At 35.2% G+C, this 14,723-nt stretch overlaps 2 protein-coding genes across 2 annotated transcripts; both read right to left on the bottom strand.

The window, feature by feature from the left end:
• Nucleotides 1-3,404: 3,404 nt before the first annotated feature.
• On the bottom strand, nt 3,405-4,669 carry LOC121997838 (histone H1-like). The gene is made up of 2 exons (XM_042552477.1): nt 4,384-4,669; nt 3,405-4,301 (listed from the first exon to the last, which is right to left on the bottom strand). Exons 1-2 carry the CDS (start codon nt 4,591-4,593, stop codon nt 3,567-3,569), a joined length of 945 nt encoding a protein of 314 aa, XP_042408411.1. The 5' UTR covers nt 4,594-4,669; the 3' UTR covers nt 3,405-3,566.
• A 1,436-nt stretch (nt 4,670-6,105) lies between these two features.
• On the bottom strand, nt 6,106-12,809 carry LOC121994366 (E3 ubiquitin protein ligase DRIP2-like). Its single transcript, XM_042548428.1, has 7 exons — nt 12,350-12,809; nt 10,627-10,726; nt 9,566-9,917; nt 9,042-9,442; nt 8,898-8,948; nt 7,681-7,753; nt 6,106-6,561 (listed from the first exon to the last, which is right to left on the bottom strand). The coding sequence occupies exons 1-7, from the start codon at nt 12,489-12,491 to the stop codon at nt 6,385-6,387; spliced, it is 1,296 nt and encodes a 431-aa protein (XP_042404362.1). The 5' UTR covers nt 12,492-12,809; the 3' UTR covers nt 6,106-6,384.
• Between the last annotated feature and the right edge of the window lie 1,914 nt (nt 12,810-14,723).

Here is a 14,723-nt window from a genome sequence, read left to right as displayed (position 1 = left end):
TTCTTGAAGGTTCTTGGAGGTTTTCCAAGTCAAGAGGCGGATCTATAGCGGAAGAAGAAAGCTAGGGTTAGGGTTTTATTTTAAGCTTGTGCTGTATTTTGTTTCCCTTTCCTTTTCTTCTTGTAGTGTGAACTTGTAGGGCTTCTCCGCCTTTGGTAGTTACCATAAAGGAGGGTTTTCATAGTGGAGGGTGCGTGAGTGTGTGGGTCCTTGGATTAGTCACCTCGTGTGAGGTGGATACCAAGTAAAATTCATTTGTTAGCGTTGTAGTTTGTTTTCTTTGTATTTTCCGCTGCACATCTTTGAAGAAACAAGCAACGTCAAGCACGAAGATCGCGACGAGCTATTCACCCCCCTTAGCTACTTTTTGGTCCCAACAGAAACTACTCCGCCTTCACTGAAGGAAATCTTTTAGTTGAGCTTTCCATTGCTTTGGATTCGCAACCTCCCCAATTGCTAACCAAGTAAATTTTTTTGTCTCTTATTTTGTTTGTATGTTTTAAATTTTTATTAAACTAACTTATGTTCTTTGCTAAGTTCCAAAAAGTGAGAGAACTGCTAACTTTCTTTCAAGGTAATTCACCCCCTCTTGCTAGCTTACTCGGGACCAACATCTGCATTTTGTGTAATACTCTGTATTCATGAACAGATATTTTGGCTCATTGTATATACTGCATATTTTCTATATGTGTGCATGATTTTGACTTTCTCTGACATATAGATATCATATTTACTGTTATAATTTTTTATTTTATTGTAAATATAATATGGACTTTATTTGGAGTCATAAAGTTAAATCATTATTTACCACGTGGTTTAATATAAGGTTTTTATAAATATGATTTGGATTCGGTTTATGTCATAAAGAAGAAATGAGCACTTACAAGTCACATTTTGTGAATTTTATACTACACATCCACATTTGATTTATGTCATTAAGGATATTAGTACTGTGATTACTGTTGGATTTTGTTACAGTTATAGTAACTATGACTTCTTTAGTCATGTACTAATTGATTTAATGGACCAAATTATTTAAATTAAAGGGGTATTTAACCCATAAAGATTGGCATGTTGAGCTCAACTAAGGATTGTGTGGTGTATAAAGAATAAATTATAGTCGAAGTGAGAGATTGAAAGATTAAGTCCACATGGATAGACTAAATCCAATTAAGTTTATATGTGTGGACTTAATCTTCATAAGATGTGTTTACACTTGATTAACATACATACAACTACTTATCATTAATAAAACTAAATCCCAATATTAAGTGATCTAATGTTTGATTACATATAAAGGTAGTTTGCAAGGGCGTAAGCACCTTAAGGAGAGGGGGTGCGACCACCCCTTCTCATATTTTATTAAAAAATTATATATATATATATATATATATATCCTCACTTTGATTAGTTGATTCATCTCCATTCAATGTCAAAAACGGTTAAGCTTTAAATTTTAAAAATAAAATATATAATAATAAACGGATAAACTAAATCATAGGGCATAAAGTAAGGAGGTTAAATTAAAATTGAATCGAGTTTGAATTAAATTCAATGGGTAGATATGGAGATAAGTATTATGTTGGTTCAAATTGGAATTGATTTGAAGTTGAGTTATGACCAAACCAAGTTTAATATTTAAACGAGTTCGAACGATTTAAAAAGAATTAGGATATTTTTGACGAAACCTTTCATTTTTTTTCTCTCTCTCTTCTCCCTATGCATGTTACATCCCAACCGTACCGTATGTCACCCCTTCGCCCATTCCTCTCTTTTATTTTTTTTTTCTCTTCTTCCTCATTTGCTTCTTCTCCTTCTCTTTTCCAACGTTAGTAAACCTACAATTTTTTCCTCTCCTTTTTAAAGCAGAAGAGCTTTTTTCTTCTCCTTTCTCTTCTCCTATAAGCAAGAAATGCAATACAGTTGTTGCCCTCTTCTAGCAACAAGATCAAACAGCCATCAACCCCTCTATCTTCTTCCTCTTCTGGTATTTTTTTAGGATTTTATTGGCACAGCAAAATAGTCATGTTTTATCTTACCTTCTCTCTTTGTGTTATTGCCGAGCTCACCGAAACTAGTCAAGCTTTCTAACGAAGAAAGTAAAGTTTTTTTTTTTTTAACTTCTTCCTCTCTATTTTTCTCAAAAACAATGATCTTTCAAGAGTTGTAAGTTATTCCTTTCTCGTTTCATGAATTTTTGAAAATTGTCCCTTATAATCGAAAATCCTGGCTATGCCCCTGGTAGTTTGGATTAAATAGATGTGGATTTAATATGCAGATCTAATAATTTGATTCATTAATATTGATGGACTCTTAATGAGTGATGAACTTTATGATAGATAATATCTATAGGTTAGGCTGAGTAACAAAGGAAGAGATTAGTTCAATTAAGATATGCTAAATTGTACTCTCTTCTTTTTAATTCTTCTCCTATCAAGAAGAACCCTTAGTTATTGGCTCAATCATGTGGAAAATTTTAGCTACATTCATAAGATATTCAGTGATAAGTAAAATGTAATAATCCTTAATGATGAATTTAGATCAACTTTTTACAAACTATTATTTCAATTTTCTATATTCCATGAAAAAAATGGATGATAACTAAGGGGACGTTTGGTTAAATGATGGGAATGACTTTGGGTATGAGTTTGATAGTAAGGTGTAATGGGAATGTGAATGGAAATGAAACTCACCTAGTTATATGGGTTTGGTTGATTCCCATAAATCTAGAAATCATTCCCAAATTATCATTCTCAAACCCACAATTCAAACACCATCTTTTACTATCATTCCATTCCCTTATTTTCAAACTCATCAACCAAACACCCCCTAAATCTTATTATACATATATCCTTTAGTTCATTCTTAAGTATCATAATTCCTAACATTATTTTCTAAATATAATTCGAGAGTCAAACGTCATTAATAAAAATATTTGTCAAGTATAAAGATCTCAATATTTTTTTTAAAAAATAAATACAGATAAATTTTTTAAAAAATCAAGTACAGGCAATTTAACATCAATATAAAATTTTTAAAATCATCAAACAGATTATATATATATCAATTAAAAACATAAATGCAATCAATTGATTGGAATCGGGCGGTTGACCAATCTACCAGTCGATTGATTCGAATTGTGATAAATCGGTTTAGACAAAGAATACTCTTAAAGAATAAAAACTTAAATGCATAAATCATCTAAAAACTAATGAAATCCAACCCAAACAATCTCGTAAATCGTGCTACTTAATAACGAAGGACAATCCGTACACAAATACCCAAATTAATTAGTACACTTAAATATAAAGCTCGCACTCCCACTCGCACTGCATCTCATTTAGTGTACCAATCAATACTAACGGTTCCGAGCGCCTGCAACCATGCACGGAAACACAAACCCAAAACAATAGAAAAGTTAACGACTAATATTAATTTTCTAGGATGTGCCACACAAACCAACGCTCGAAATTTACAACAAACAGCCAGTTCAACTTCAACAAAGAAATTAACCAAAACGGGAAAGGAAAAAAAAAACTAGGAAATCAACAAGTAAAATCGGCCGCCTACTTCGTCCTCTTGGTTCTCTTCGCCGGCGTTTTCTTAACCGCCGGCGCTGGTGCCTTCCTCTTAGCCGCGGCCGGAGCCTTCGGCGCTGCTGCCTTCTTCGGAGTGTCCTTCGCTGCTGCCTTCGCGGCTGGCTTGGGAGGCGCAGGCGGCTTCGCTTTAGATCGCGTCACGGCTGGTTTGGGCTTTGCGGCAGCGGGCTTCGCCTTGGCCTTTGGTTTGGACACCGCTGGTGCTTTGGGCTTAGCCTTCGGCTTCGCCGCTGCCGGAGCAGGCTTGGCCTTGGACTTAACCGGGGTCACCGGCTTGGCCTTCGCCTTCGCCTTCGCCTTCGCCTTGGGTTTTGGATTAGGCTTTGGTTTCGCAGCAGGCGCCGGCTTAGCTTTAGGCTTGGCGGTCGCTGCAGGCTTCGCCTTGGACTTGACCGGTGCAGGTTTCGCCTTGGGCTTCTTAGCAGCGGCTTTAGGCTGAGCTTTCGGTTTAGCCTTAGCCTTCACCTTCGGCTTGGCTGGGGCAGCAGAAGAGGAAACAGCGGCCGGAGCGCCGGGGAGTTTATAAGAGTTCTTTACCTTCTTCAGCTTCCCGGCGGCCACAAGCCTCTTCAGCTGGCCGAGGAGAACCTTCTTAAAGTTTCCTGGGAGGTGATCCTTTTGCTTGTCCTCAATATATTTGCCGATGGCGTATTGGCTCGAGCCAGTTCGTTCCTTCAACGTCACGATCGCCTCGGTAATCATCTACACATCCCAACCAGAAATCTCACAATCCAGATCTACTCTCAAACCGAGATCCAACAGGCGATAAAGTCACTGCTCTTACCTCAGCGTAGGGCGGGTGGGCGGAGGGCTTCCGGGGACCCGAGGGCTTTTTCTTAGGCTTGGGCTCCTTTTTCTCCTTGGAAGGATTGGCATCGCCGACCGGAGGAACTTCGGTAGCCTCCGCGCCGCCTTCCGCCGGCGGCTCCGCGGAGGGAGCATCGACCAAGGGCTCGCCAGCCGCCGTCGAGACATCTGTCTCCTCCTGCGCCATCGCCGGACCTCCGCTACGTCAACGGATATTTGGTAGCTGATTGCAGAGATGGTTGAGATGAGAAGCAAGGAAGAGGAAGGACTTAAATATAAGCTGGAAGGGAGAACAACGAAATCGGATTGGTCCACACTTTCTCCCCACGGATCGCTCCCCGGCCGCCTTCAAACGTGAGCCCTCAGATGGAAAGTTATCAACGGTCGAGATGGAGTCAAGACAAGCAGCCAGCTCTTAGCTTTGGGGGGCAGGAGTTTGAACTCAGTGTGCTTCTTTTCTCACTTTGGATGACAATAACTCAAGAAATACTCAACCAATTTCTCTAAAATTTAGATCATTTTGTAGCTCTTGAGCTTGGCTTTCTAACGAGTCCGGACTCAGGTGAATTTATTTTGTGAGCAGGGAGATATTGAACTTTGAATGCACAAAGGTCGAATCGAGAGTTGTGTGTGAGTTCTCAGAATTGAAGGGCTCCAGAGACGAGCACAGAGATCCCCATTCAAGGATCACTATTTCAGATCAAAGTACACTAAAGGAAGAATAAGTAGAACTTGGAATCATGAGATTTGACTAAGAAATGAAGAAATTATCATTCATTTAAGATCATGAGGCTCACACACCATAGATGCATGCTTGATGCTCTTACCACCCTTGATTTGGTTGGATCAAGTTCATGCAAGCAAAGAGGTAAAATAATCTCATTTTTGCTGAATCAATGAAGAACTCTTGTAGATCTGAGGATTAATGTAAAAATTAAGACATTTTTAGTTTGTTTTGGATAAAGTTATGCGTGTGTTATTACTCAATGAGTGTTCCAAGTTGAGCGAATTGCTTGAGCTCCCGATCAAGTTTGCTTTGTGTTCATGAGCTTGCTTGTACAGTCAAAAGCCGATTCATTTATTTATTGTTTGATGAATAACTTCTCGAGTAAAGTTAGATATTGTATGTTGCATGGATGAGTTGGAACTTCATTAGATCTCAAACTTGGATACACAATAAATGAAGAAACTTATGAACTCGTATGACCATAGCCAAGTTGGGGTTCGGTTGGTAATCTACTTGTGTTGCTATTATTCCTCCTTGCTCATCTTCAACACCACGTAGAACACAAAATGTGTCATCTTTGCGAAGAATGTGCATAGACACTTGTTCTTTGTATTATTGCGTTTTAGGTCGCTACCCCATGTTCCTCTCTTCCTACTTTTGCATCATATGCACATGTTCCTGGATCATATGCATTTGTTTTTCGTTCCTGTGCACACTCTTCATGAAACTTCCATGAAAGAGGTTTGAATTGAAGTTTAGAGGTGAAAAACACTAACTATTTTTGTAGCTCAAGTGCTCGAACGTTCTAAATACTCCCTCGGAACACATCTTACCGCAAGGAGAATTTGTTTTCAGGTTGCAAAATGATTTCATAGTCGATATAGGACTCTTCAAAAAGCTAATAAACATAAATCTTTCCAATTTGATAACATCAGATTGATTTAGTGAATCAGAAATACAATAATTCACGAAAGAATAAACTCTCACTGAGATTTACAATAAGTTGTGGCCTGTAATGAAAAGCTTTTCTTTTTAGTTATTTGGTGTAAATTATTGTGTTCTTATCAAAATAGACATCTCATAATCCTTAAATTGCATACATAGAGACGACATTGAATGTGAAAGCAGAAAATTGAGAAAATGATGACATATTGAGATGTGCTAACTTGGACTCCCTTTGAGTGCCCGAGGTTTCGACATGGAAATGTATTCTTCGATTGTGAGCTTTCATTGGCGATGCAATTGTCAAATTCATTCATTTTCTGTAACCTTGCGACGGCCATAGGCTAATACCATTACAAACTCCTTAGCTGAGGTTTCGACTGTCGCCTGAAGCCTTTGCAAAGATCTCTCTCTTAGCCATTGTTCCACAAGCTTGTTCATGGACATTGCGGGGCTCACTGGTTCTCCGAGGCAAGTGATTTCCAGCTGTGACCATCCAGTTATAGCTTATAAGCACAAGTTGTCATATTCCACAAATTATATACAGTATATATTATCTAATAATTAAAAAAATGGATTTTGGGTTTTGATTATTTTATGTTATATAATATATATTACAAAATAGAAAGAAAAAAAAGAAGAGATGAATGCAAATGAAGTGAAGTGAAGTGAAAACTCTTCTATATATATATCTCTAGATCTCTTGAACAGCCTCATCCTTATAATCCTTATTTAAGATAATACCTACTCAATTTTCATTTTAATTATTCTAGCCTACTAGATTTTAAAAGGTATATTGCCTATTTATCTAATCTTTTCTCCAACCTATTTTTGCTTCCTATAAGCAATTTTGTTAATTTGTCTCCTACATATGGCGTCTTCTAGTTCTAGTCCCTTCTTCAAAAGAGTTTCTATATTCCAAGAACATAATCATGTAATTAGAGACTAGATTCTTGCATTGACAGATAACAACCTGAGAGCCCTTGGTTATTTTGCATCACATCTAGGTGTCGATACGATGGGCTGTTCCTAAGCAACCTCCCTAGCTAGCCCACCTTTTGCATATCACTCACAAAGAAACACAATTAAAGCTCATAGGTTTAGGCAAAGTATGATGTTGGCTGCAATGTTAACACAACTCTCAAACTTTTTCATCAGGGCTTGAGGCCAACACCAGCAGTTTAATAAGGCAGCTACATATATACTCCAAAATTTCCAGAAACATAATTCAAGTGAATGCAAATCTAATTCGTTTCATAGAACAAATTTATGCTAGAATAACAAAAAGCCTAAATCCAGCTTAGTTGGATTAATATGCATGATTATTTGTAATATTTTATATTATATGAATTTGTAGGTTGATTATTATGATGCATTATCCATAGATGTATATCTTTATATGGAATTATGGTTTAGCTATGATGTCATGCTGAATTTTAAAGCATCAAGGGAAATGCTTCTCTTAAATAACACAATGAAGCAGAAACAATGTCAATCCCTTTTATGATCTCAATAACTGCAGTCAAAACAACAAAATATGAACTAATAAAATAAAGGTTTACTGCATTACAGGATATATATTGGAATTGGAAGAAAAAAACTGACCACAGCTTCATTCTCAAGATTAAGCTTCTTTACAAGGTATTTGTGGATGAAGGACACAGGCATGTTACCATCCCTATTGACAAATTACAAACTAAATATTAATTATATCAAATAGACAAGGAGAGTAAAAGCAACAAAGAGGAACTGCAAGAATAATATTCATATTAATGAGAAATTTATTGGAATTAATATAGCTGCAGAACCTACTGAAAAATTGCTAAATTAATTTTTTTCCAGTTACCTTACTGCTCAAGCCATATTAATTACTTTGGGAGATTTATTTTTTCTGAGAATAATGAGGCAAAAATGGAGCTTCTATCTTAATATTAAGCAAGGATGAAATCTAAGTTGATCCACAAATTTGCCTTTTTAACTATGTTTTCCATTAATAAGAACATAGGATCATTCAACAACCACAAGTTGCAATTTTCAATTCCTAAATCATTTTGTATTATCTAAATTTGCTCCATTACTTATTGAAGTAGAAATATGGGCGATACATTAGATCATGCCCCTAGTTTTAGACTTTTATCAAATCACGACCCTATATATAACAATTTCAAAATTATGCCCCAGTTGAGATTTTTGCTGATTTACCCTGTGCTTCCCATATTCGGTGGTCTCTCAACCCTGCCAGTAACTTGTTGCATCACTTTCACATGAAACATTGTGGAGTTCATTTACACCCAATGGTGCACTTTAATGTCACTAATCCTTAAATGTCCTGAACAAGTCCTATTGGTTCAACAAGTTAATTTCAGAATTAGTTGAGCCAATGTGATTTGTTTAGGAAATTTTATGAATGGGAGTGACATCAAAATGCACATATTAAAAGTAAATTAACTAATTAACATGCAATGTTTAATGTGAAATGACACAAGGCATTCCGTGCAGTTCTTCTTTCAAGAAGCTAATTTTGAAATCAGATTACTGGGTCATGCTTAGTATGAGAAAATTGAACTTGATCGGATCAGTTTTTTCTCCGAGAAGATGGGTCCTGACTCAGGTCTCATGTTCGAATACTCAACTCAAACTTAACCAGTGCCAGCTCCTACTTTCTGGGTCATTGCACTTTTGTTTTGCTAAAAATTAAGGAAGCTACATGCCAATCTTGAATGAACAGAATGGCAGTAAGAAAAGTGGGTGAAGACAAAGATATGTGAATAAAATTCTAATGATGAATGTTCATTATAGGATTAAGATTAAAAAAAACTCACTTGATCTTTATATAGTTTGAAGATAGCTGCTGAAATTGTGAATCTTCGGTCCTGTAACAATTCACACCAGGTATAGGTATCAGAAATAATAAGCATTCATGATAATAGGAGATAATGTGACTTGCACAAGAGAAGATATGTAACTGTTCGACAGAAGGAACCAAGGAGAACCATATTGGATTCCTCCCAACACATGGAGAACTTCCAGAATCAAAGGATGTTTGAGCAGATGCAGTAGGCTCTTTCCTTCTTCTCTTGACTCTTTGCAACCTACTTTCTTTTGGTATTACTTGTGGCATTGAACTATTATCTGTCTGTTCAGTAACTTTAAACTTGTGTGGATGCACTTTAACCCTTTCCTTCTTACTAAGTCCTTCAGTTTCAGCGTCAGGGCTCTCGGGAACAGATCTAAATGATTCTGTCCTGTTTGCAGCTTCCACCAGACAATTCAAGGAGTTCCAGATATCAACATTTTCTTTAAACCCACCACTTCTGTCTTTTCCCTCATAAAGTGTGTGGTTGGATGACTCCAAGCTAGGATGAGGCTGGCAAAACAAACAGAAAAAAAAGGATGATTGTACAATTACAGAACGAGATAATAAATGCAGTCTCCTTGTTGTTTAAACACAAAAGTGAGTCAACAAATGCTGAAGTTCCACTTTTATTACCTGTTTTCTATTTTGAGAAACTTTGCTCAATCTATCAGTTTCGTTGCTCATTCTCACATTTGAGCTTGGCTTTTGAACATGCTTATCGAAATAATTGTCTTTATTGCTAGATTCATCAGCCCATGAACTCCGATCATGAACAATGACTGTTCTTCTAGTGACTGCTTTAATTTGCCTTCCTGTTGAACTCATCTGTGTTGCTACATTAGGAGTATTGACAACCAATGAAGAAAGTGATCTTTCTTTAATTTTAACTGGAGACACTGTGGTTGGTGCTTTCTCAGGAAGTTCAACCTTTCTTCTTTTAGAAGGAAAAATTGTTTCCCTGATGTCTTGTAAATTGTTGTCAGCTCTGTAAAATATCTGATATTAACTGCACGCTTATAAAAATCATGTGCTTCTCAATGCATATAGCTGAAGATAAACAGTTGACATTGGTATTGCTAATGAGTTAGACCTATAATCTCCAGTTGGAATAAGAATTTTCACATAAATTAGCATGAGATGGAAGACACATGAAACTTATTTCATGCAATGTTATAAGTTGCAAATGCTAAATTAGGTAATTTTGGAAAGAAATTTAGAAGTTGTGAACCAATAGCTGATCAAGATCAAAGCCTTGTAATTGGAAGAATTGATAGCGGAAAAATAGCAAGACAAACAAATGAGAAAAAAAAAATTATGCTTGCCTTATTTCAACCTAGGATGACTCAAGTCCATCCTTTCTACAATTATTTTTCTGTTAACACAATTTATTGGAACCCATCTTAATGGTGGTGGTAAGTTGTTACTTTACAAGTGCAATATGAGAGTTCCAGAAGGCACCATTAGGATCACTGTTGTACATTTAGCAAATTCATTTGTGGGTATTCCCTTAGCTTAATTCAAATCGTGGTGATTTTTCTGCCCTTGTCATTTTAAAATATGAATGGCAAGAATACAAGAACCCGTAAATTTTAAACTGCGTAGAAAGAAGAATAGTTTTTGAACTAAAATTGTTATTACATATATAGTAAGGAGAATCACTAGGAAACAGAAAAATTACAAGGCAAGAAATTAACCTGAGCTTCTCCATTGGAACAGCTCCCAAACTAATATTACATACAGGGCAATAATCTATCTCCTCATCATTGAGTTTCTCTGTAATGCATTTCCTGCAAACTGATTAAAAACACAAACATCAAGTTGTAGCCAAATATGAAAATATAGGACATAATTGAGTAGTTCTAAATCTCAATAACTTGCACGATCTAAGTTGTCACAATCATCCAACCATGGGAAATGATCCCTTGATGGTGTATAGTTATAATACAGATCAGTTTTTGATGTCAACCATTTAAAAAAAAAGAGTTAATACATTCTCAGAATGAATGCCTCAAACAACAACAATTACAATTGCAAATCCACAAGGAAACTCATTTACTAATCACTCAAGCTGAGAAATTCAAGAAGCTCAGTCATCAATTTATCTTATTAAAGTGACATGCAATACTTTACTCTTATGATTACTGAATAATTAGTCCAATAATTATTCATTTAATGGCCCATATTTAAATAAGAAAATCTAGGTCATAACATAGTAGCTTTGAAATACATAGGCATTCCCACAAAATAAATGTCAATATACAATGGTGCATGAAAGAATGTGTTAAACCGCATTTTAAGCACAATCAAACAAAATATGTCAATTTGAAACAAAAAAGATTTGAAAACCAAAGGACATGGAGAGTGAAAGCTGAAAGAATGTGAACATCAATGCAAGTTCTGGTATTCCATATTACAATGCTTGCCCGGATACTTAACCTAAGAAGCAGAGTTATCAGATTTACTCAATTCTGTTGGAAGAGTGAATAGTGAATAAAAGGGATCAAAACAAACATAAGTCTAATGTAATCTCTCAGATGTCAAAGCTTTAATTCCAAGTAAGAAACAAGGATATTAGAAGAATGTTTAGAGTTCTAGCAAAACCAAAGAAGGTACAGAGGCTCTGCAAAGATGAAATATCTGCCTAAGTATCAATGGTTATCAAGTAACTGTTGCTAATGATTGAAACATAAATAGGATGAAATTTTAAGCAGCTTCAATTAGTCAGACAAGTATATAGCAGTTCTTGTTGCAAAGCACAAAAGTATGTCATATCTGAGTTCTAGATGAAGGAAGCATGACATCCTTTAAAACACAGCCAACGTTCCAACCTTGACACAAAATAGAATTATCGTTCCAAAAATGACCTGAATCTCAAATTTTTAACCTAGATAAGTAAAGTGCAACATCGTGCAAAAATGTAACAATCCATCGCAAGGAAAATTTTAAATTTGTTTCGAGTAGACTCTACTGCTGCATCCATGATCCGTGAAATATAATATGAATTTTATCATGTATTGTACAAGTTTGCCAAAGAACAAAGAAGAAAGGCAATTGAAGAACCAGAACCATCTCTCGCCGAACCGGCGGTCATGAATACACCAATAATTCATTTCACTGTAGAAGCAGGGCAAGAGACATCATTGTTGAAAACAAGGCTTATACCCTCAAGCTAAAGTTAAGGATCTGAACGTAGTAATAAAACTATAATCTTTCCATCTTTCATACACCATACAAGATTCGGATCTCAAATCGACCAAGAAAAAATCATATCGAGAGAATCATTTAAAAAAAAAAATGCGTAAGAAGCGGAAATTCTACGTTCAATCATTCGATAAAAGTCCTAGGACGAGATATTGGTACCAGGAAAAATGAAAAACGGGAGCATTTAAAGAAGCCGCTGGGGAAGGGGGAACTCACAAGTATGGAGGCACTCGGGGATGGTGGTGGCGTCCCTGAGGAGCTTTTGACAGATAGAACACTTCATGCACGCGGCCAGAACCTCCCGCCTCACCTTAACCACCTTCGACGCCCCCAGCGCCGCCACGCCTGCGTCTTCCATCGGTCACGCTCACAGTGCCAGCTTACGAGCAGCCCCCCTGGTAGTCCATTGCATGCAAGATCCTAGTTTCGTGGGTTCATCGAGGAGAGTAAATACTCATGATATCGACGAATCACGTAGAGGCAGTGGAGAGGCGGCACGGATCGGGCGGCGGAGGCCGGCGTAAGATGCGATTTTGACGAGACGTGAGGGCAAGAAGAGGGATCACTAGACGGAATTTGATATAAAGTGAGGAGAAGGTCGAGGGATTGGGGAGGAAGGAGAAATCGAGAGGCGCGACGAGGAAGAACAGAGTTGAAGCGTGAAGAAGGGGGGAGGAGGGTGAGCAAGGGAGGAGAAGCGAGGAAATAATATGCTAATATATAAATGGAAATACAGGGGCAAAATCGGGAGTGGATCGAGAACGAGCGAGTTACAAGACTCAGAAATTAACAAAACGTGGCAACTAGGCGGGCCCCAAGCCGCACCAGAACCGTTTAAAATAATATATATATATATATATATATATATATATATATATATATATATATATATATATATATATATATATATATATATATATAATAGGATTGATTGAATTAACAACCTCCAGTTTTCTTATTAGTAAATATAAATTTATTAAATTAAATTGGGATCCCTATCTTTCCCGTATTAGCCAATATTATTATAGATACATATTCCTCCACGCTGTCTTCTACTATCTATTATTCAAATATCATTTAAACATCGAGATATAATATAAATGGTATCTTCCTTTAATCGTAAATATAATACAGATAGTATCTTTTTATTATAAATGTTTTATAGTCTATCATTTGAAAAGCAAGTGCTTCAAAGTTTTTGTTTTTTTGTTGCAAATTAAAACTCATAAAGATTGTTTGTCTCCTGGTTCCAAGTGAAAAGGGATATCTTTTATCTCTAACTACAATATAAATGAATACTTCGATAATATCTAAGGCCTTTAAATCACTTTCAAACAGTGCACACTCTTGCCCTTTAGTTTCTAACAGTCATAGAATTTTGCAAGGATTGTCTAAAATGATACCTTAACTTGTGAAGAATTGAATTGTTGATCTATCTACCTTAAATATAAGTAGTTCTTTTAAACAAATATATTTCATAATATTTTGTAAGATTTTTTTTTAATCTACTGTATCTGTAAGAAAGTTTAATTTATTTTTTTTAAATTAACACAATATATCTAATTAAATTTGATTAATTTTGAGATGATCAATTCAGTCTCATAAAAAAAATTATAAATAAAAAAAATACTGATAACGAGGAACTCATTAGTTCAATAATTTTAAATTAAGCATCTATTAAAAAAATCCATTAATTCATTGAATCTTGGACTTAATCCTTAGATATTTGAGAAATTGAGAAAATATGCTACTGCTACATCATTAGCAAATGATAAAAAATTTAATTATTATTTTTAGTTGTCACCGAGTGTCAAATTTATGTTAACTAATTTTAAAGATGATTGATTTGGTAGAAATTTTCTATTGGTCACGAGGAAGAAAGAGCATGATAAAAAATGTAATTATTATTTTTAGTTGTCACCGAGTGTTAAATTTATGTTAACTAATTTTCAAGATGATTGATTCGGTAGAAATTTTTTATTGGTCACGAGGAAGAAAGAGCTTGTAATAGATTACAATGGACAGTTTAGTAGTTTTTTAATCAACCGTTTATTAAAAAAAATTATAAATTTTTACTAAATTAAAAATGAGTTCAACCGCTGCATCATTGGCCATGGCAAGGAAACTTAATTTTAACTATGATTATCTGTGACATATGACCTCTGATTCCATATTAAGTATATTCACTTACTGCTTATTTCTTTTCAGAAGTTTTTAGATTTAAATATATATATGTAATGAATGATTATCTATTAATATTTTTTATTCAGTTAATAATATTATATTTATTTACTATTTTAAAAAACACGCTTCTATGTAATTTAAATTGAATAAATAAATACAAAATAAGAAAATATAAAATTAAATAAATGTAGCAATTGTATAAAACATAAAGTTCAATTAAATTGAATTAAACAGCCGAATTTGATTCAGTTATTTTGATTTTTATAAACGATTATTTCAGATAATTCGGTTAAATTTTAATTTTAAAATTTTTAATTTGATTAAATCATATAAATTAAGATTATTCGATTCAGTTTAAATTTTAAAATTCTTAATTTAGTTAAATTGAATAAATTAAAATTTTAAT

This window comes from Zingiber officinale, chromosome 6A (assembly GCF_018446385.1).
Source record: "Zingiber officinale cultivar Zhangliang chromosome 6A, Zo_v1.1, whole genome shotgun sequence".
In the NCBI taxonomy this organism is placed as follows: Eukaryota; Viridiplantae; Streptophyta; class Magnoliopsida; order Zingiberales; family Zingiberaceae; genus Zingiber; species Zingiber officinale.
The sequence above is the reverse complement of the archived record's forward strand: the minus strand, read 5'-3'. Positions and strand labels throughout refer to the sequence as shown.